Source organism: Nomascus leucogenys, chromosome 18 (genome assembly GCF_006542625.1).
Source record: "Nomascus leucogenys isolate Asia chromosome 18, Asia_NLE_v1, whole genome shotgun sequence".
Taxonomy (NCBI): Eukaryota; Metazoa; Chordata; class Mammalia; order Primates; family Hylobatidae; genus Nomascus; species Nomascus leucogenys.
The window spans coordinates 35862932-35886167 of record NC_044398.1 but is presented as its reverse complement, the minus strand read 5'-3'; the positions used below and the strand labels follow the sequence as shown (position 1 = coordinate 35886167).

The 23236-nt window shown below is 49.6% G+C and overlaps 1 protein-coding gene across 2 annotated transcripts in view; it reads left to right on the top strand.

Moving 5' to 3' along the window:
- Window positions 1-23236, top strand: part of GRID1 (glutamate ionotropic receptor delta type subunit 1) — a 783733-nt gene that overhangs the window by 143607 nt on the left and 616890 nt on the right. For both annotated transcript variants that reach the window (XM_030797641.1, XM_003278586.4), the window contains exon 3: window positions 11605-11889. In XM_030797641.1, the coding sequence (XP_030653501.1) occupies window positions 11605-11889 (285 nt within the window). The remainder of the gene's footprint in view (window positions 1-11604; window positions 11890-23236) is intronic.

Below are 23236 nucleotides of genomic sequence, written 5' to 3'. Positions count from 1 at the left end.
AAAGTGACATCAGAGGAAAGGCCTGTGTTGTCCTGATTGTGGGTAAACGAGAAGGTCCCTGGAGAGGAGGAGACACTTGTCTGGGTAGATGAGAAGGATTCACTAGGTAGATAGGGGCCAACAGGGGACAGTGAGCTTCTGGCAGGGGAACAGCAGGTGCAGAGATGAGGACACAGCATAGCCTCCAGACCGTGCGCTATATCCTGAAGCCTGGAGGTTGCCCTGGGAAGTCTGCTGGCCATGCTGCAGGATTAATGCAAGGCCTTGGAGCTGGGGCTTGGGGCTGGTTAGGCTGGCAGGGTGGGCCACTCCAACCTTTCCTAGAAGGGCTGCTGGCCAAGGAGTGAGTTTTGCTCCTGCTGCATGAATCACCTGGGGTGGGAGAGACTAGACAGCTGAGGGCCTAGCAGGGGTCATCCTGGTCAGCTTCCAAATCCAGGGTGGAGACGAGAGCCTTGGCACAGACAGGAGCTCTGGAGCAGTCAGCCCTATCAGGGAGGCAGGACATAGGCTGCGGTGGGGGGGAGTAATCTCCACCCACACACCTGCATATACCTTTGCTGGTGCTTGCATGAACACACACGCACGCACAAGCACACACACACAGCACCGAGACTCAGAAAGTCAGAAGTAGTGATAAGGAGAATGAGTGAGCCAGAGAAAGCTAAAAACAAAAGTCAGACATAGGTTGAGATGAAGAGGCAGAGCCAGAAACCTCACAGAGCCTCAGTTCTCCATCTGGGAGGGATGCTGGGGCCTGCTGTCTGGATGTTCTTGTCTTTCAGGAGACAAATGCAGGTAGGGTAGGGGAGAATTGGACACAGGATCAGGCCTGGTGGCCCGGGGCTGCCGGGAGGGCTGAGGCAGGCTCTGTGGTGTGGCCTGTCCATAGGAGTCTAACTGCAGGCTCCAGTTCCTCAGACCTGGCCTTCATGGGCTTCTCAGTGGTCTGTTGCCAGAAGACCAGCTGGCCCAAAGGCCAGCAGGAGGAGAGACCACCATGCAGTTCCTTCCCTGAGCCTGTTTTGGAGTGCAGTGGACATTCTGTTCCCATGGCCCAGTGACTTCTGGAGGGGTATTGCTTACGAGGTGTTGCTTACAGGAGCACCAAACCCGCAGGCATGTGGAATTTCTGGGAGGCTGCCTCTTCCCTAGGGCCAGGCCATGATTGGTGTCTGGCCAAGAGCTTTTCTGCTCAACAGTGCTGAGACTATCTCTTCCTGCCCAGACTGAAGGAAGGAATTGGCCCCAAGCTCCTCTACTCTCTACTTGGCTGAGTCTCTAAAAACAGGATCCCATATGAGAGGGCTGTGACTAACAACAGAAGTTGATCCTTTTTTGAACACTTACTATGTACCAAACATTATTCTAAACTTTTTACATGAATTAGTTCATTTAATCCTCATGTCAGCCCTAGGAGGTGGGGACTGTTATATCCATTTACAGGTGAGGGATAGAGGCTCAGGGAGGTTAAGTTCCTTGCCTGAGGGCACACAGCTACCACAGTGGCCTGACTGTCTCCTGGGCTGGTCCCTTAACTTTGAGATCAGAGATAGCTCAGGGTTTGAACCCAGGCTCCCCTGTGATTTTAGGCAATGCTGTAACCTAGGATCTCTGCTCCTGTTCCTCCTGTCTAGAATGGGGTAGTAGTACCCACTTCCCAGGGAGGCCATGCAGTTCAGCGATTAGTTGAGAGGGCCCTGGCACGGCTCCCTTCCTCCTCTCCCACTTGTCTGCAGCAGAAGGCATGTCCTTGCCCCACCCTGAGCACTGCCATAACCTTATCCTCTTTTTCAGCCTTTTTCTAAACAGAGCTGGAAGCACCTCCTTGGTTACCCTAGGGATCCTTTTCTGGCCCCAGCCTTCCCTGGATGTGGCCACACCTGTCCCTTTCTTTCCCCCTTGGTCCATGTCCTGGGCATAGCTGAGCTCCTCGGAGAGCTCCCTGTGCTGCCCACGTCTCCACCCTCTCCGAGCCAGCTGTGCTTCATAGTCTTGGGACCTGAGTTGTCCTGTCCGGGGCCTCATGGAACCAAGGGTTCTCAGATCTGGCTGCTTGTCTCTCCCCCAGGACAGCACTGTTGCTTTCTCCCAAGCTTCTCATTGTCCTTTTCTGACCCTGAAATACTCCCTCCTTCTTGGGCAGAATTAGGTGAAGTGAATTGCTGAGGACTCCTTACTCATTCATGCAGGGACTGGATTGTGAACCAAGTCTAGGAGGCCCCACATTCCAAGATCTTTTCTCACTGTGCACTGAAGGCTAACTCTAGTCTTGGACAAGACAGAATTTTCCATTGCCTCATTCCTAACATGAGTCCCATCCCATTGATTCTCTGACTTACTCGTTTACCTTGAAACACTGATATTTCAAATGATTTCCCTAGTATGGATGTTTCTGTGCTTTCACTCAGCTCATTCAGTCGTTCCATATCTTCTGAATATCACTGCATCAGGCCCTGAGCCTGAAGATACACAAAGTCATGAGCCTCAGCTCCTCTTCTTGTGACCTTAGGGATTAAGCATGAGATAATATGATATATATGCAATAGAAGTGTGCTAGGATAAAGTGTTCCTGGACCTGCGGGAAAAGGAATGGTTAACTTTGCCTAGCAAGGGAAAAGTCAAATAATGCCAAAGAGCAAGAGGCATTTGAGGTGGGTTTTCGGGAATGAGTGGAAGTTCGAAAGGCAAGGTAGGGGAGGAAGAGCATTTCAGGCAAAGGAAATCAGCACATGCAAAGATAGAGATTAGAATGGGCATGTCTACATGTAGAGAGCATGGGGCACGTGAAGGATGGCAAGTAGACTGGTGCCATTGTGATGTGTGGAGCTGGGGAGCGGTGGAGGATCTCACAAACTGGACTTTGATCACTTGCAGTGGGGAGCATGGCTGATATTTCAAGGGCATTCTTGTTGCTGAACTTTGGTCTGTAGAGTGGGTTGGAGAAAGAAGGGCTGGGAGGCAGGGAGACCAGCTGGCTGATAAGGGAGGAATACAGACATTCAACGGCAGAGTGAGGAGGTGACATCTTGTGGGCTGGCCCGGGGCTAAGGGGGAAACCAGGAGGAGCTGTCTGGGCTTGGGTTCCTGGGAGTGCTGCAGGAGGCCCCAGTACTCAACTGCTTTTGAGTTTCTCCAAGACGCTCCGTGCAGGCATGCCCAGGACTCATCACTGTCCTGATTTCACTTTCACAATGTAGGCTTCTGTGTGAATCCTGGCTGGGGAGCCTAACGTTTCATTGGCGGAGCAGTAAAAGTCATTAATGAGGAGCTGGAGAGCTATAAATAAGCGAGCATGATCCCACCCAGTGTTCCCTGTGTTTCCAATCTGCAGGAGCAGGGAATTGGTTTTGATTCATTAATTGTTAGAGGAATGAGGCCCCAGAGATCCCATGGTGCTGCCAGCTCTTCCCCACCCTCTTGGTCTGCTTCGTGCATCCTGACTGCATGAGCTGCCCACCTGCCCTGGACGACAGTCCGTCATTCCTCAGGACCATTTGGCCCTGCTCCCCTGGGCCTCCCTGGGCTAGGCTGAGCTTGAGGCCAGAGACGCTGGCACTCCCAGCCTGGTAGTGCTCCTGGTGAGATACTTGCACAGCTGCTGCTGCCTGAGCCAGGCCTCAGGCTCATACCTCTTTCCTCCCCACTGTCCCCTTGGTTCTCTGCAAACTCTTGATGAACCCCTCCTTAGAAGGAGTGTTGGCTTTAAGGAACTGGCTCCCCTTCTCCAAATCATGGGATATGGCTTTGCCTTTTGGTGAACATGAGCACTGTGAGACCTTGGCAAGTTTGAAAACTTTGTCTCACCCACGAAATCTGGACTCCAGTTGTGCTTATTTTCCAGAGTTGTTAGGAGGATTATTTTCTTTTCTTTTCTGTTCGTTTTTTGATATGGAGTCTTGCTTTGTAGCCCAGGATGGAGTGCAGTGGCACTATCTTGGCTTACTGCAACCTCCAACTCCCGGGTTCAAGCAATTCCCATACCTCGGGCTTCCGAGTAGCTGGGATTACAGGCATGGGCTACCATGCCCAGTAAATTTTTTTGTATTTTTTTTTAAGTAGAGACAGGATTTCACCATGTTGCCCAGGCTGGTCTCAAACTCCCAAGCTCAGGCAATCCACCCACCTTGGCCTCCCAAAGTGCTAGGATTACAGGCGTGAGCCACAGATTACGTAATTTCTTGCTCTGCTGTGCTATGCTGGGTGCTGGGGGTCAGGGGGGCGGGTAAGCAGTGAAGGTGCTTCTGCTTATGGGCAGAATGAGACCACACAAAATAGTCCAACATGGCAAATGTTTGTTAGTGCCATGAAGGCAAACCATGGTGAGGGAAGATTGGGGACGGTGTGGAAGTTTCTCTAGAGGGAATGATGGTTACCCACCCAGCACACAGGAGAAGGAGAATTAGCCAGACAGACGTAGCAGAAGTACTTTAGGCAGTGGGGGGAGCGTGGGAAGAGTCCTGCCAGTGAGCAAGAGCTTGGGACGCTTGAGTTGCCGCACAAAGGCCTGCTACCTGGAACGCAGGGCATAGGGTGTGGAGTATGCTGGGCCTATGGGTCCCATTAGGGTGTGCATTTTGTTTTAAGGCCAGTGGGAAGCTTATGTGGTTTTAAGCAGGGACAGCATTATCTGGTTGGTGCTTTATAAAGGCCAGTCCACTAGTGTGTAGAATGGACAGTGTGTCCATCTGGGACAAGTGGGGAGGCTGGAGGTGTAAGGGTCCACTGGGGAGGTGACAGTGTTCTGGACACACACCCTAGGCAGCTCAGTGTTGATGCATCAAGTTTGAGCTGCCAAGCGACTCGTTAAGTGGAGATCTCAGGCAGATGGGTGGGTGGGGGTCAGGACCCCAAGGGGAGCCTTGTGGGCTTGAGCAATAACAGTAGAGCCCTCAATAGGGCTGGGCTTAGTGTTCAGTGGGGTGCAAGGAAGGTTGATGATTCCATAGAGAGAGGGTATAGATGATGGATCTGGGTGTGGGAAAAGGCCAGAGGAGGGAGGCATTGGAGCTTAGGAGCAGCGACTAGCCTTAGGAGAAACTTTTCTCTTCAGCTTTCAGCACAGACAGCGAGGTGTGGAGCTCTGGAGGCAGGAAGTCACATGAGATAGCTTGTGGTGATGGCTTCTGATTCATGAAAAAGGATGTAAGTCATTCGTTGAACTTGGGGAATAAACCTGGGTGGTTCAAGAAGAACGGGGAGGGAGGTGGTAGAGATGTGTCAGCATGGGGAGCCCTGCTGAGGTGGGTGACTGCCACGTGGCCAAGGTCACCAAGTTGCCAGGTGCGTGGCGCTCTCTGTGGCCCTGCACTGCTTGCCGGCAGTGTGGAGAAGAGCGTGGGCAGGTTGATCCACCCTGAGTTGACTCCTAGTTGGGATTTCAGCAACCAGGCTACATAAGGAAAGAGAGGGATTCTGTAATGGAGTGACCAGACAGGAGGAAAGCAGGCTCCAAGGCAGGAGATGGGGTTGCTGCAGGTCTCTGGGAAGTTGGAGAGTGGGCAGAGAATCACTGAAACAGTCTGTGGGACAGGATGGATGCCTGTGAAGTGTGTTTCCTGTGCTCTGGAGGGAGGCGCCTTCTGCAGGAGGGGCGGGAGCGCCAGCTCACTCCAGGGCCCGAGCTCTAGCATTGGCCTCTTACAGCACCACCACTCATCCCCGCCTGCCCCATTTTATGGTTTTGGTTACCTTTTAAATGTCTTAATAAAAGATGAAACATATTTATTCTCCATAGATCAATAATTTACTATGAGTTATGACAATACTAAATTTGGTCAATTATTTATGAGCTCTAAAGTATTTATAAATGCTACCTTAATTTAAAGCATTAGCCATTGGAATTCAAATATTAATAAAGCTGTTTCCCATTTAAAGGAAGAAAGGAAGTGTACAGATAATGAGGGTGGCTGGGGGCAGGTGGGTGCTCGTGGAGGTTAAGATTATTGGAGGAATGAGGTGGCTCGTGGAGCAGCCTGGGGGGTGGCAGAGGTGCTGGACTCCCTTGGGGAGAGACCATTCCTTCTGGGCAGGCAGGGCTGAGCCCGGATTTGCCCAGAGCCTGGCTCTCTTTTCTGCTGCCTGTGGAGAGGAGCTGAGCCTTGCCAGGTTCCTCTGAGGTTAGGGCATCAGGTTGTTTCTCCCCAGGTGGAGGCTCTCTCTTGCCTCATCCATTTGGAAATGTCCTGCTGTTCTTTAAGTTGGCACCCAGAGGCCAGCTAACACAGGAGCTGCCGGTTGAGGGGGCTTGGGACCTCAGAGTTGCAGGGGCTGCATGGGCAGATCTTCCTGGGTGAGCAAGCCTGGGGAGCGATGCCTCCAGGGCACCTGACAGAGGGAAAGGCTGAGCTGGCAGTGGCCAGTGTCGTGACTGGGGGTGGCGCCAAGAACCGTGGGTCTCTTCTAACACATGCCTTCTGGGGTATTGCTTCCCACAGCCTTGTTCTGAGAATGTTCCAGAAATCCACATGGGGATGGAGAATAGTGGGCATGGATTAGCGATGGTGCCCAGAGTGACCTCAATGTCTGAGGGCACCTTTCTCACCTCCAGCACCCACCTGCAGGCACCCAGTGACTTGATGAGTCAAGGATCTGCTTTCAGGGGAGACAGGCCTTGTTCCTGCCTACCTACTCCTTCCCTGGGGCCTGCACTGAGCTGGGAGCTGCCCTGGGGATTTCTATCCAGGGACAGTTGGGTAGAGTTAGCCTGGAATCCTGGGTTCTGTCCCCTGCTGGCCGCTTTCTCTTTGCAGCATTGGATGTAGAGGTGCCTGGTGGTCTGGTGTTCTCTTTGCTGTTTGCTCTCTGGCTGTGTGGCCCTGGCCCAGCAACTAGCACTCTTTGTGCCCTGATTTTTTTTTTTTTAACCAGGAAATCAGAAAGCTCACCTGGGGTGAGAGTTACTGAGAGTTTGTCCTGTGAAGTGGCCAGTACCTCACCTGACACGTCCCACCCCTGAGAGTCCGCTGTCTGGAAAAGCCTGGATGGGTGGGATGTGAACATCTTCTCCAGGGAAGCAGGTGGGAATGCGACTGTGGATTGTGGAGTTGTATGGGGAATGCTGGCTGGGCACCCACCCCCCACCGCCGAGCTCTGAGTAGCCCTTTCTTTTGTGGAGACCCTTCGCTTTCCCAGGACACAGGGTGCAGGTGAGGGGGCTGGAAGCTGCTCATTATAGTTTGTCTTTACTTACTTTCCCAGCTGACGGATGGGTCATTCTCAGGGGGCCCTTATCAGTCCGTCAAGCCTGTGTTGTAATCAAGAGAGACATCAGCTTTGTGACCATATAATGTGGAGGCAAAGAATTATAACAAAAGCTGTTATCCTCTAGAGAGCTGTACAAACATCTTTGAGCATCATCCTAGGTAGCGATGACTTCCGAGTTGCTGCTGTGTGCCAGGCAGCATGAATAGCTGTCCACATAAAAAGACCTTTCATGGCACACGTGGAGCAGCCCTGTGAAGAGGGAGCCATCATCTTTATTTGACCCCCCCTAAGAAGAAAGAAAGAAAGACAGAAAGAAATAAACAGAAAGCCAACCAGTAACCCAGAGAGGACCAGCCCTCACCCACAGTCCCAGCATATGACCAGGGCAGGCCCCGGACTCCGGCCAGGTGGCCAGTCCCGTTCCTGGGGGTCAGCATCTGTCACAACAACCAGGGCATGCATTGTGTAACATCCCATCACACACAACCTTGATTAAGCTAATAGCTGATTTGGCTTTGATCTGATGTATTTTGATCTTATTATTTTTATGTTAGAAGCCTCCAAATAACCATCATTTCAACAGTGCCCCAATTAGCAGGCCATTCACAGTGGATTGGAAATTGACTCACATCGGGCCTCTCCATTAGCGCCTGGGAGAGGCTTCCAGCCTTAATTACCCACCCTGTTTGTGGAGGCCTGGCACTTAAAACGCTGCAGGTGGCTCCACGAGGGGTGGGCCGGCAGTGCCCACCTCCACGGGGAGGGCGAGATGGCTCTCGCCTGTGACTACTAATACTTAAGATCCTGGGCATGACTTTGATGGAGAGATGGGATGTCCAAGGAAGGGGCCGGAGGCTGACATCTGTTCAGCATCTTGTGCGCTGTGAGGCATTGGCACTTGCTGTCCGCGTCCTAAGTCAGTGCTCTCATAGCTCTGCTGGGTAGAGATTCTTATCCCTGTTTAATAGAAAATGGAGGCTGAGAAAGGGACATGCCCATGGCTGTGTGGCTACTGACCGGAGGAGCCAAAACTGGAACTTGGGTGAATGTGAGATCCGAATGGTGTTCCCACCACCCCTGGTGAGGTGGTAGCTGGTGAGGGTTCAGCCCAGCTATATGTCGTCACTCTGCACCCACCTTGTGCTGCTCTCCTGAGACCCTGAAAGGTTCTAAGTCCCTTCCTTCCTTTGAGGCCCTGGTGCCAACCACAAATGAATTTACCCTCCTCTGTGTCCCAGGGAGCTTCCTTTCTCTTTCCTTCAGTTGAGTTGCAGAGTCTGTCTCCTCAGTGGATCCTAAGCTCCTCAAAGATGAGACCTGTGGTCATCCTGCTTTTCCCCAGACAGTGCTTAGGGCAGGGGCTGGCTTGTGGGGGGTGGGCAGGGATACCAAGTGTATGTATGAGACAAGGAGGGCAGGAGCCCTCCTTGGCATGCATGCCCCGATGGGGAAACTGAGGCTCAGAGAGGTTCTGCAATTTCAGAACCTGACATATATGGAATGGGGACAGATGATGACCTGGGAGGGAGCCAGGCAGGTGGGGCAACAAGAGCCAAAAGTGACTGATGGCTGCAAGGAAGACTCTCCGTGGGAGTCCGGGGATGGGACAATTCCACAATCGAGCGTTGGAGTTCCTGGACAATTTACGTCCCAGGGATATACAGTTTATTTTATACAATTGCTGTTTAAGATTATAAATATATTGTATTGGCATTAAAGAGAACATGCACAAGAAAAAATATCCATGCATTGTCATAGAGCCTTAGCCTTCAGTGTTTTCTCTTGCCGTTTTCATGGGCGTGCTTTCTGCCTAGCTGTAATCATAGTTAGCGTATAATTTTGTGCCCTGGTATTTTCACGTGGCCACCTCTCAGAAGCATTTTCCCCATGTCTGTTGCAGTGTTCATTGTGTGGCCTCACATCTCATTATCTGGAAAATGGATGCAATGATACCTACTCTACACAAATGTCCTAAGAATACTGTGAATTCACATATACAAAGGACACCAAGAGAATTTGGCACAGAGGCAATTCTCACACAATAGTCCTTCCTCCTATGTAGTTTTCCTGCTTATCCATTATCAGATGATTATTTTTCTTTTTAAAAGGAATTATCTATTTATGTCACAAAACTTTGGCAAATATAGGAAAGAAAGAAAACCACTTTCAGGTTTCTTCTAAATTGCAATCACTTTTAACATTTTGCAATATTTCCTTCTGGTTTTTCTTTCATGCATGTTGATGTTTTATTTAATTGATAAAATAAAATGCATACAATTTTGTATCACTTTCACCTACCTTTTTTATGACAGGCACTTTCCCATGTTATTGTAGTATCTTCTTGACTAGTTTAAAGGTTATATATACTTTCAGAAAATGGGGCACTTTCATAACCACTCACCTATTTGCATCTTTCAGATCATTAGCAATATTCCAAGAGCATGGATAGTGTCCTCTGAATGGTTTTGGATTGAGTGCTGTTCCTATGGTTTGGACAGGTACCCAGAGAGGAATTATTGACTGGGGCCATGGAAATTCTTGCATGGTGTTCTTGCACAAGTCTTTACTGCTATTGTGAACTGGGCTTAGCGTGTGTCTGGGAAAGGATGATGAACAGAGCAGGCATGACCCTTGTCCTCCTGGAGCCTGGGGTCAAGTTGGAGAGCCAGCCAGTAACACAGGCAACATGTGGCTCATGACAGGGAAGTGCAGTGAAGGGGGATCATGCCACAAGGGTCATGAGCCAGTCTGGGGATGCTGAGTCTGAGTTTTGAAGCAAGAGTGAGCATCAGGATTGAAGAGGTGAGTTTGAGGGTCCAGGGTGGGCAGTTGATTGGGATGTAGCAGAAAAGGGTATGGTGAGGAGCATGAGGCTGCAGGCATGGGAGCTTGCAAGACCACCCTTTCAGGAGGGGGCTTTTTCTTTATCCCTAAGGCTCTTGGAGGGCACAGCAGCTCATGCAATGGATTTCTGTTTAGGAGAGAACTCAGCAGCCTGGAGCTGGGGTAGGAGGGGGCCAGGGCATCTGGGGGACTGTGAGATTCACAACACCCCATCATCTCTTGTTTAGCTACCCCTTGCCGGTGGCCTTGAAGAGGAGAGAACCATGGGATTTGGGTTCTCTTCCTGCTGGTGCTCATGCCGGTGCAAGGCGAGCGCCCTTGCATGGAGGGCAGCCGGCCTTTGCTGCTGGAGAGTGTGGGGGGACCCTCCCTTTCCCACATGTTCCCCTGCCTCCCACTGCCTTGCTCCCTGGGGTCAGTTCCCCCTTTTCTTCTCTCCCTCTCCCAGCCTTATCTGAGGCATTACATAAACCCAAGGGCTCTTGACCGAAAGAACTGCATTGTCAAAAGTTGTTCAAAGTCTGCTGTGTACAGCAGATAGCCTGCTGCCATTCACAGCCTGTGTTTTGAAACTGCATCTGCTTCTCCACATCCTTGCCATTGCATAAACAATTAGTAAGAGACGTTTGCTTCAAAACTGGTGCAGTGAGTTGTGGCGTTGGGAGGTCCATCTTTCTATCAATTGGTTGATGTCCCAAAAAAGTGTAGGCACGTGGCTACAAGGGGCGCCTCTTGCAGTTACAGGAGAACTTGGAAAGATGAGCCCCTGAGTGTGTCAGCCCTAGAAGTGGCTGCTGGAGCGTCTGTTGCGTTCCTCCTCCGCACCCGTGGTAACTGCCTGAGTGGCGGGAGCGTCTTTCTTTGTTATTGTCAAGTGGCTTTTGAATAATCCTTCTGGAACAACTGCTTCATCTGGGGTTTGGCCCAGTATTTTTATGGTATGGATCAATTGGATTTGGCCAGAAGACCTAGGGTTTCTTTTCTTTTTTGTTTTTTTCCTACATCTTGGGTCCTCTCGGGTAAGTGCCTCTCTGACTTTCGGAAGCCATTTAGTCCCTTCAGTCCCAATCAGTTCAGTTCAGTTCAGTCAACAGTTGTAGAGCACACAGTATATTCTCCGCCCACGGCTAGCCATGAGGATACACAGATCAACACAATGACGTTTTGGCTCTTAAAGGGCTTATAGTCCTAGGCGGGAAACAGGATGGCTAATTTGACAGCTCAGTTGGGGTGAATCAGGCAGATTTGGGATGGATCTGTGCTCTACCATCCTTCCCTGACTGGCCTAGGGCAAATGGTTTTGCCCCTTTTGACTTCTATTTTCTCATGTTAAATGGGTACAAGAATGTCTAGCTGGCATTTTCACCAAGGATGTCAGTGAGGCTGTGCTTATGAGAGCCACTGGCCTGGCCCAGGATGGTTCTTGGTCCTGGAGGGAGGCAGCCTCTCTTGGGAGTCCCGGGCATGAGCTGCCAGGCATGGGGCCTGCAGGTTGAAGCTGGTGCAGCATCGCCCTGATGCTGACCCCTTCCTCTCTCTCTTCTTTCTTTCTAGCCTGTGACCTCATGACCCAGGGGATTTTGGCCTTGGTCACGTCCACTGGCTGTGCATCTGCCAACGCCCTGCAGTCCCTCACGGATGCTATGCACATCCCACACCTCTTTGTCCAGCGCAACCCGGGAGGGTCGCCACGCACTGCCTGCCACCTGAACCCCAGCCCCGATGGTGAGGCCTACACACTGGCTTCGAGACCACCCGTCCGCCTCAACGATGTCATGCTCAGGCTGGTGACGGAGCTGCGCTGGCAGAAGTTCGTCATGTTCTACGACAGCGAGTATGGTGAGTTGTCAGGCAGGCGAGCCAGGGCTGCTCGGGAACAGGGGTGGCCAGATGCTGGGAGACCTGAGAGTGGGTGGGACCCTGGACCAGTGGTGGGTGGTCTGTGCTGAGTGGGCCTCCAGGTGATAGGGTCAAACCTCGAGCTTCATGAGTCAGGAAGAGCTGCAACAACAGCTCCATAGATAGGTATAAAGTTGCCTAGCAACAACACCTTATCATGACGGATGAAGTCTGAATCATCTTAGAGATTTCAATAAAATATTAATAAACTGCTGGCAGGGATCCAAAGGGCTGTATGCTGGCACAGGTGGAGGCTGGCCAGCATGGTTCCTCCTGGGGGTCTCCTCTCCAAAGAGTGACCTTCACACTAGATGATTGCCTGGCCTTCCTGGCTCCTTGCCTCCATCCATCGGAATCTGCCTTCAGTTTCAGGGTTCCAGGCTGGGGCAAAGGTCAGGGGGAGGAATGCCCTGTCATGGAGCCAGGCTGGGGTTGGTGGGTTGGGGACACTGGGTAGGGCTGGGCATGCCTTCTTTGAAGACCTCTCATATGAAAAAAAATCATAATTTGCTTGTTAGGAAACCACAAAAGTGGGCTTTGGAGAAACGGCTTCAGGTTTTCTTATGACTGCGCTGTAAAAACAGACTAGTCTTAATTCTGAGATAGAATGGTTTCCATGTTTAGTGTTTAAACAATTTTTTTTTGAAAATTATGAGATAATTTAGATTTACATGCAATTATAAGGAGCAACCCAGAGAGATCCAGTGTGCCCTTCACCCAGGTTCCCCCACGGTAACATCCTGCATAGCTGTAGTACAATATTGCAACCAGGATTTGATACAGCCTGTAGGCCTTGTTCATATTTCAGTAGTGCACGTATTCTTGCAGGTGTGGATTTACTGCTATGCATTTTAAAAATCACATGTGTAGATTCCTGTGACCACCAGTCAGGACACAGAGCAGTTCCTTCACAAGGATCCCTGTGCTACCTCTTTATAGCCCCAGCCACCCCCATAACATGTTAGAGGGTGTGGGAGACTGATGAGGGCTGGCAGCCCCACGGCTGGTGCCAGGATGGAATGGGCGGACCTTCGAAAGTCCCATTTTGTCTCTGGGTGATATAATTTCTTTGCCAAGAATGTAACTAAGAAAAGAAATCAGCATATGTTTGCATTTGCCTAAATACTCTTCTCTAAGACTGGAATGTTGTCCTCAGCTCTTGAGCAAATATGCTGTTTGGAGTCTTCCAGGAAGAATTGAAAGAGCAAACAGTCACTGTGCTGAAATAAAGATGAGGTGGATGGGGACAAGGCCAGGACCTGAACTGGACTCAGTCCAGGACCTGGCCTCTCCCTCCCACCCTCCCACTCCTGCTCAGTCCCTGGCCCTTGGGGAGGAGTTGGAGACTTTGTAATAGCCCCGAGCTGCCTGCAGGCATCTCTCAGGGGCCAGGCCTTCCCCTGAGAACCCTTGGGGCTGGTGGCTCAACCCCAAAGTCCAGCCTGCTCTGAGGCTGAACCCCGTGGAGAGGCATGGACACTGCCAGGGCTGGGGGTGCTGTGGTCCAGTGTGCCCAGGCCCTTCCCGCCCCACTTTCTCTGGGCACCATTGCTCCGTTTCCAGTCTGGCCTGCAGACACAGTTTTCCCCTAGAGCCTGGGAGGCGACCTTGATGGGAGCCTCGGCCGCTGGGAGGGCAGGTGATCAGCTCTCTAGCCTGCCCACCCGCCTGGGCTCCTGTGACTCCTGCAGACTGAACAAGGCCTGGTGGCACTTGCCCAAGTCCTGTTTTCTTATTACACTCCTTACCCTCACTCTGCTCAAGATGCAGGTCCTCAAAGACAGATGTCCCTGAGCCCCACCTGTCCTACAGAGCTGGCAGCTTGGTTACATGCTCTCACAGACATGCTCGTCCTGCCCTCAGCCTGCTCTTGGCTTGTCCTGACTCTCATGAGGGCTGGTCCTCCATGAGCGCTGGACTGCCTGGTGAGGCAGTGAAGTCCAGGAGAGTGGCTGTGTGCTTCCCACCACCATGGCCCTGCTGCCCGCATGGTGCCTGGCATAGAGTAGCCCCTCGACACATTCATGGTTGGGGACATGGAGTTTTCAAGCCATTTTCACACAAGACAAAGGAGGAATGGGGAGAAAGACAAGGGTACTGGATGGTCTGACCTCTGAATATGAGGTGGCAGGGAAGGGGTGTAGGCTAGGAAACAGGTTTTATTCTACAGACACACTCCCCCGCCCCTCTTCTTTCCTCCACCCAGAATCTCCAATGGGACCAAAAGCTGTGTTCCTCTTTTCTGACATGGGCACCTTTGCTACCTTTGGTGGGGTTGAAGTTAGTTTCCAACCAGACTGCTCCTTATCAGTAATTCCATAAAGTCGCCAAGTGACCAGTAGCTTTCATCTGGAGAACCACTGCAGCTGGTTGGTTGAGGCTGCTTGGGAGCTGTGCTGGGAAGGATTCTGAGGCTGTGTGTGGGCTCAGCAGCAGAAAACACCATGATCGGTCTGTGAGGCTTTCATGGTGCAAGAGAGGGATTGGCAGAGACCTGTCATGTTTGCTGGTTCAGACCTGGAGGGTGGAGGTGAGCGGAGAACCACAGAGCTGGGGTTCTCAGTCAGAAGACAGCGTCAGGGCGGTGTGCCCATGGCGCTGTCCAGGGTGCTAGCCCTTCTGGCTCTCCACTTGCCGGAGGCCAGAGAACTCTTATTGGATTCTGGGCAGGACCTCCTGCCTTTTCCTGCCCTGGTCATCGGCCTCCTGATATGACAAGCATTGAGGCTTGGTTTCTGCCTCTACACATTTTCTGTAAAATTTTAACCCAGTGCCCAGTGCTCGTCCTGGCTTTCCCCTCGTGCCCAGCCCAGCTGCTGCCCATTTCCACAGTGCTTGTGTCAAGTGAGCCAAGGCAGCTCAGCCTATCTGCTGTTTGATGCAGCACATCCAGCCCTCGGAGTGCGAGTGTGGCTGCTTCCTCGGCATGGCTGGCTGTGGCCTGTCCCAGTGTCACTCCTGGGTGGATACACATTGCTAATACAGCCAAGACAAACGGTGCCTCCAGGACACCTCAGGGCCCCTCCTCCCCCTGACTCACTGCAGCACTAGCTGCAGATGAGCACAATTCAAAAGCAAATTAAGTGTAAAGACTGTTCTGTTCTTTCCAAAGTCAAACAGAAGTGGTTTGGGAATATAGCAACTTTTTTTCAGTGCTGATCTGCAAGTACCTTTATGTATTTTACTTCATTCTAGCCACCCAACATCCCTCTGAGGTCGAATTATAGCTACATTTTACAGATGAGGAAAATGGGGCTCAGAAAGGTTCTTCCTGACTTTAGTACCCATGCATTTAGCCAAGGCATCATCCTATTTCTGTAATTTGGACTTACTGGGCTCTAGCTTCCTGCTCCTGTCCCCAGCCAGTCAGAGTTGATGCCAAGAAAGAGGGAGGTAGTTTGGAAGGACATGGCATGCTCTAGGCTGATGCAGTCACTTTAGTGAGCATCATACATAGGCTCCCTCCTTTGTGGGGCAATGTCTGATTCTTCCTCATTTGCCCATCAGCCTCCCTTTAAACCCTGGAATGTCTTGCCCCAGGTAGAGCCTGAGGACTGGGCATTTGAGTCAGAAATTAGAGATCAGAGCAGGAAAAGCCATGGGCTCCAAGACGGAATTTGGCAGAAGGGTGAGAGAAGAGTTGGTATGTATATGGTTTACAAGATGTGCTGTTTGGTAAAATTCCACTGAAAATACTTGTATGCTTGTTGTGACAGTGAAAGGAAAAATAGAAGACATTTGAGAGAGAAAATTTGCAACATTAAAATACCAAAAGTTTGGATCGAAAAGAATGGAGAACTTTCTGAGTTGCCACTTCAAATGCTGGGATATTCATGTGTGTATGCATTGGCAGGGGCTGGGGTGGGAGGGGGGTGCTAGTAGCTGTATCCACAATTTCCCTCTAGTGAATACATTTGGATGAAGGTTGTAATTATGATGAGCTCTTAGATATCATTGACTCCTTCATTCAACAAATATTCATAGGATCCCTACCGCATGCCAGGTATTTTGCTAGGCACTCATTTTCAATGAAGACACAGATGGGTGGAGTAACTTGGCTAATGTTGCATGGGCTGGCATTGGAAGTTAGGGCCCAAGGGCCCAGGGGCATCTCCAGGGCACGGCAGTCCTTTCTTGGCCTCTGGGGTAGCTCGCAGACCTGGGATGGCTTGGGAGCTGGGACTCCACAGAAACAAAACATCAGTGCTCTGTATGAGTGGCCACTGTCTATTTGTACTAGTTTAAAAATTATTTTTTAATTGAAAGCTACACATGGTTACAATGTATATGTTCAATTAAAAGATTAATAACCTGAAGACTCATGAACCCACAATCAGTTTAAAAAATATCAAGGAGCCCTTGTGTGCTTCACCTGACCATGTCTTCCCTACAGAAGGACTTAAACACTTTCCTGATTGTGTGCTAACAAGTCCCTTGCTTTCCTTGATAGTTTTTTTCTTTTTATGTGTCTGAAGTTTTGCCAAGTTGTATCTAAGCATGGAAATTTTAAATTTATGCCTCATATATTTAAAACACTGTACATGTATTTCACTGTTTTAGAGGATCCTAAGCCAATGTCTTTTTTTTTAACTTTTATTTTAGGCTTAGTGGTACAAGTGCAAGTTTGTTACACAGGTAAACTCATGTCGTGGGAGTTTGTTGTGTACATTATTTCATCACCAAGATGGTAAGCCTAGTACCCATTAGTTGTTTTTCTTGATCCTCTCCCTCCTCCCACCCTCCACTCTCCACCCTCCCATAGGCCCCAGTGTGTGTTGTTCCCCTCTGTGTGTCCATGGGTTCTCATCATTTAGTTCCCACTTATAAGTGAGAACATGCCATATTTGGTTTTCTGTTCCTGTGTTAGCTGGCTCAGGATAGTGGCTTGCAGCTCCATTCCTTGATAGTTTTATCGTACAAGCATGGGGCCCATGGTTGGTTTGCGACTCATATATGTGGAATAACACTTCTGCATGCTTCTGGGATTGTTTTTTAATTTTCACTCAGCATTAGGTTTTTGCGATTCATCCGTTTGATGCAGGTGGATGTATTAATCATTTTTATTGCTGCACTGTATGCCCTGATTTATTTATCCACTTTATTGTCTGTGGGCATTTGTGTTGTTTCCAGGATTTTGTTATTACCAAAAATACTGATAGGAACATTCTCATATTTGTCTTTTTATGTTTGTGTGCAAGAGCTTTTCAGGGTCTATTCTAAGGAGCAGAATTGCTAGACTCTTGGGTCAGTGCATATTTCATTTTATTAGATTAGACCAAACTGTTTTCCAAAGCATTCCTACCTATTCACACTACCATGTGCAATATATGAGATTTACTCAAGTCCCCTAACCTCACCAACACTTGTCTTCCTGTTACTTTTAGGTTTCTAGTGCAAAATGTAATTTTATTTTGATTTTTATGTACATTTTCTTGATGATAGATGAGGTTGGGTATCTTTTCATATCTTTATGGGCTATTTTTATTTTCTCTTCTGTGAAACACCTGTTTGTAGTTGATTTTTTTGCCTGTTTTTAAAATCGAGCCTTTTCTTTTTAAGTGTGGCAATATCTTCTTTAAGTTAATTGTTTGTCTTAGTGAACAGAAATTCTTTATTGTATTGTTGTCAAATGTAGTCATCTTTTTTTATGGCTAGCTCTCTTGCTTGTCTTGTTTAAGAAGTCTTTTCCTACCCGAATGTCAGAAAGAAATTATCCTTCTGAAACCTCCCTCTCTATATGGAGAGTAGATATTGTCCACCTGGCTAGGTGTCCACAGCTAGGGCCTGGCCAGGCTGCGCCTGCCCTCCCCTGCCCCTCCGCGAGCCTAGCAAGCCTACCTCTCTCAGCATCTGTGGGCTGATACTCCTTCCACCCTGACACTGTTCCACTTTGCCATGCCTTTGGGCCAGTCTTTTTCTTGGTGGCAACTGAAGAAAGCTCATGCAAATTCAGTGCAGCCTATGGCAAGGTGGTTAGGAAGAGCTTCCTGGAGGAGGTGACATTTAAGCAGGTGCTTAAATAGGAGTAGTTTTTATTTTTTATTAGGCAAGCAAAGGGCACTGGGGGCTGGAGGTGACATTTAAGCAGGTGCTTAAATAGGGGTAGTTTTTATTTTTTGTTAGGCAAGCAAAGGGCACTGAGGGCTACTGTAGGAAGAGTGTTCTAAGCAGAGGGAAGAACTTGCTTCCCTCTTTCCAGAGGAAAGGCCTGGGGGCAATGGTGAGGAGGAAAGATCATATGGCTGGAATATGGGAATTGGCTAGGGATAAGACTGGAGAGACAGTCGGAGGAGGCCTTAGATGCTCAGGATCCCCAGAAATCCCTGGGAGCCATACCTTGTTACCTCAGGTGGCAATCTTGGGTCCTGTTCTTTATACCCCGTCCAGAGATTTGAAGACAAAGGCAAAGCCTTCATCTCTAGAAGGCTCTCATCCTTTCATTGCGTCCTGTCTGAAGTCATTGTCTGCAAACAAAAGGGCAGAAACTGACACATTCTCAGGAATGATGATCTGAGTTAGGACAAACCACAGTCCCAGAGCCTAAGCTAGAGGTAGGGCCCGAATTTCCCAGATGACCTAGGCGTCATGCCAGGGGTTAACAGCTCCAGTCCCTCTAACCCTTGCTTCATGCTGGGTGCCCTGAAAGAGCGTGGAGCTGCCCTTGCTCACATCATCCCAATGGCAACATGGTGGGTTCTGTACTCAGAGAAGTAAAGGGATTTGCTCTAGGACATATGGCTGGTGAGTGGGGGAGCTGGCCAGCTCTGGTTCCCAAGGGGTCCACAGCTCTGTTCACAGCCTCTTGGCAAAGCTGTGGGGAGCAAACACTGGGTAGAGTCTTTGCTTGATGTACAAAGATTTACTGTGGCATTTTTGGTGACATCAGAAATTAGCAACAACCTAAAGGTCCATCTTCAGCAAATTGGTTAAATATATTATGATATGTACATTTAATGGAAAACTCTAGTTCCTTATGTACTGAGTGGAAGTAGTTCCAAAATATGGTGCTGTTAGCTGACAATAGAGAAGTGAGAATGGTGACGTGGGTGTTGCTTTGTGTACAAGTGAGCTTCTATGTGTGTGCATCTGAGTGGACACACACAGTCACTCCAAGGAAATGCTGTTTAAGGGAAGGAAACACAGTGGGTTGGACTGGGATGGGAGATGAATTTTTCACTGCATAACTTCTTGTACTTTTTGAGTTTTGCATCAAGTGCAAAAAATAAATGAGTAAATAAAAAAGTAAGCATGGATGGCCATTCCTCTCTGCCTCCTGCTTCCTGTGCAAGGTGACTTCTCTGAGCTTCAGCCTCCTCATCTATAGGGTAATTTCTGAGCTGTAAGGGCAAAACACTAGTAGAGTGCCTGGCACATGGTAAGTGGTCTATATGATCACAACAAACCATGCATGGGGACCAAGAGTGGCAGGAACCAGCATTCTTCCCTCATGGCAGTGCGTATGGGCACTAGGCAACCTTAGTAGAATCTTGGTGCAAGAGATTTGGCTGTTTGCTCCTCCAGTCAGGCTCAGGATAACCCTTGCGTTTAATAGTTAGGGGCATGGGCTCCAGAGCAGTCTTCTTGTTGAATCCCAGCTCTGCTGCCATATCTGTGTGACACTGGGCAAGTTACTCAGCCTCTCTGTGCAACAGTTTTTTCATTTGTAAAATTGAGATACAGTACTCATTTCTGCCTGATGGGGTTAACATGTGGATTAAATGAGTCAATAGATGTCAGGGGCTTAGCTCAGTACCTGGCACGTGGTAACTGCTCAGTAACACTTACTACTCTGGAGCTGTGCCCAGCGGTGGTCCCATTGCTGTCCATTCTTCCTTGGCTTCCCAAGGCAGACCTGGTGAATCCCAGTCCTGGCTTGTTCAGCAGCCCAGAACACAGCTGTATTTTGGTTGTATTCTTGGTGCTTGGGGAAACAGAGAGAGCTTGGGGGTCAGCTCTCTCACCTGCAGGTTACATACCTTGCCCTATGGAGGAGCTGAGCTGCCAAGGCTTCCCCAAGGTCTCCTTGCACAGTCACAGGTGGCTCCGAAGAGCCATCATGCCTTCTAAGCTGGACAGCTTAGCTGGTTTTCATAGAAAATATCTGTCGGGATCTCACCCCCAGAGTCTTCCTGAAGTAAAATTCCCTAGAAGAAAGGGAATTATCAGGGCAAATGTTACTTTAATCAATGCCCGTTGCTGACGTCTCCTTTGCGGCCCCTGGCAAAGCAGGCCAGATGACTGAACTGCCATGCCCGATCTCATTAATAATACACATTGGATCATTATGGCATTAGTTTAAATTGAAGTAATACATACTTTTTCCAGACAAAATGAGTAAGTGGGTTTAATTGCTAGGAAACCTATGGAAGAAGTTTGACAATAACTTTACCTGGACGAGTGTTTTGGGTTTTGTTCTTTGATCTAATTACAAAGTAACTGTACTTTGGGGTGTGTTAATTGTAGCGTGCACTAGAAGATTAAAGTTTATTAACTCTGAAGTTCCCTCACCCCTCCATCAGATTCCAGAGTGTGTCTGGAGACATGAGGAGATGCCTGATGCAGGCGTGGATAAAGGACTGGAAAGTGAGGCTATGCCGACTCCCACACATGCCCCAGTGTGCCACTGGGTCCTGCCGGAGTTGAGGGAGCAAGAACTTGGCCAGATCGTCCCCCATTTCCTCTTCTCACCACACACCGTTGTGCCCTTGCAGGCTCCTGTTGATATCCCCCTCCTGCCAGACCCATACTCCTCAGACCTCCTTTGCCCCACACATGAGAGGGAACAAGGGAGATGTTGTGTTGTTAAATACTAGAATTCCAGGAAGGGTACCAGCGAGATGTGGCTGCAGACTTCTGGAAGGACCACTGGTCCAGATGGGACCTCCCCTCCTCCTGCTCCCTGTCTGCTCCCTTCCAGCTCCGGCTCCTTGCTGCTCTGTGAGTGTGCCCGGCACAACCTGCTGCAGAGGCTTTGGGCTGGCTGTTTCCTCTGCCTGGGACACTCTTTCTGCACGTGCAGACGTCTGCAAGCTGCACCTTCGGGGCTTTGCTTCAATTCCATCTGTCCCATGGGGTCTTCCCTTTCCAATTTATTTAAAAATGGAACTCTATTTTCTCTTGGTACCTCTTTCTCTCTTTTTCCATTGAATTTATTCCCATTTACTCAGCTTCTGATGTCTGTCTTTCCCCAACTAGTTCCACGCAGACAGGCAGTTTTGTTTGCTTGGATGAGTGATACTGGACCCACAGCGTTTAGAACAGCACCTAAAGCTTACTAGGTGCTCATTAAATATTTGATGAGTGAGTGAATGAATTGATATTTTGGGGGTGTTTCATTGCCCATTTATTGGCCTAGGAGCATTTCTTTCTTTCCTTGAGTTTACCAATTACAGCAGTAATATATGCTTCCTATGGAGTCCGAGTATGTGCAAAGGCAAAGCCCCTCCCTCCTCCACTTTCGGTAGAGCACTGGCTTGTTCAGACTGCTGTGTTTCTGTCTATACCTTCCTCCTTGTCAAGTGTGTAGACTGCCTGTGTATGCCAGGGGTCAGGACTGGATTGTAGTTTAGATGTGCCCAGCCCCTGAGAAAATTCTTCCCATAGCTTCAAGGCAAGAATGACTACAAAACACATATGAATCACAGTGAGATGGCAACGGTGCTGCTGAGGTCTGGTGGGTGAGCCTGGCTTGTGTTGGAAGACTTAGTTCTCTTCCTGGCTTTATCTTTTTCTAATGTGCTTCTGGGCACACTGACAACCCTTTCTGATCCTTTGTTTTCCCACTTTAGTAGTGGGGATAATAAAAATGCCTACCGTGGAGGGTTCCTGTGAGGCTGAAATGAAATGAAATGAAGTGATGGATTTGAGAGTGATTGCACTCCCTGAGGTCCCAGACCATTTCTCGTTTTTCTTATTCCTCCGCAGTACCCAGGACAATGCTGGGTACAAGGCCTGTGATTGAGCCAAGTGCTGAACAAACCGTGCTAGGAGCCCTGAAGTCTAGAGCCCCAACTCTGTCCCGGGAGGCAGTGGGTTTTGAATTACAGCTGGGAGCAAGAGGGCTTCTGCAGGTGGAGGAAACCTGTGACTAAAATGCCAGGGTGTGAATGGCATGGCATATTTGAGAGGGAGGAGGGATGGAGGGTCAGCAGCTTATGGGAAAGGATGAAGGGGTCCATGGAAGGGAAGCTGCACTGGCGGTCTCAGAGGCCAGGTCGTCCGTCTGTTGTAGGGTTTTCCTCTTTTGACGTGAGACATGTGCTGTGACGTCGAGGCTTGTCCTCTGTGTGAACTTTCTCCTGTGTAGTAAGGATGCTCAAGAACGGAAGCCCGCCCTTTCTGGTTGCATTGCTCTGGAATGTTAAAAGGATGAAATTGCCTGTATCTTGTGTGGCTAGTTCTGGACTGCAGGAAGCCTAGTGGTTTTGATCCAGGTGGCAGCTGCCTGCCCCATATTTTCTGCGGAAGGCTCTGGGAGTGGTGACAAGGCCACTTAGAACCAAAAGGTGGGGGTCATGCCCAGACACAGCCATGTGGGTAACATTATGTCTCCTCTCAGCCCTTCACGTACCCAGTTCCTTGCTGGAAGTTATCCTCTTACCCATCTGATGGCATGGTCGCCACGGAGGCTTGTTTACTGCCAACCCCCAGCCAGGGTAGGAGGCTGCACATGAACCTGGCACGCTGCCTCTGATTTTTGGTTTGATTTTTTCAGGTTGCATTGTCTGCCTGTTTGCTTATTTGTTTATTTCCTGCACATATCCAGAGAGAACTTGCAGAGGTTTCTAATGTCTTCTTAGAGAGACACTGAGGTTAAGAAAGCAACTGCATTAGAAAATCAAGAGGTGCCAAGGATCGCTGTGGTCATGCTGTTCTGGCAGCCACAAGTTACAGGGTGGGAGGAAGCAGAGGGACCAGGCCCCCCCTCAGCACTGCAAAGAATCCTCCCTGAGGGACCTGATCTCTACAGGAGACCATGAAGGACAGAATGGATGGCAATTCTGGCTCAACCTTTACAGCAAATGTAGAAGTGGGTTTTGCTTGGCTGTTACTCAGTCAAGCACAGTCGCTGACTGTGCAGTGTGGCCCTCTCATGGCTCAGCTGATCCCAAGCTGGAACTTACCATTCCTGGAAGAGGGTAGGGATAGGACTTGCCTCTGCCTAAGCTTCCTCTGGGTCAGACTTGAAGCGGGTCATAGCAAGGGTTGTGTGTTCTGGCACTCCTTGCTGCCCACGGAGTGAGGCTTCATGTGTCCATTCAGTTTAGTTCTGTTGGACAAATGTCCA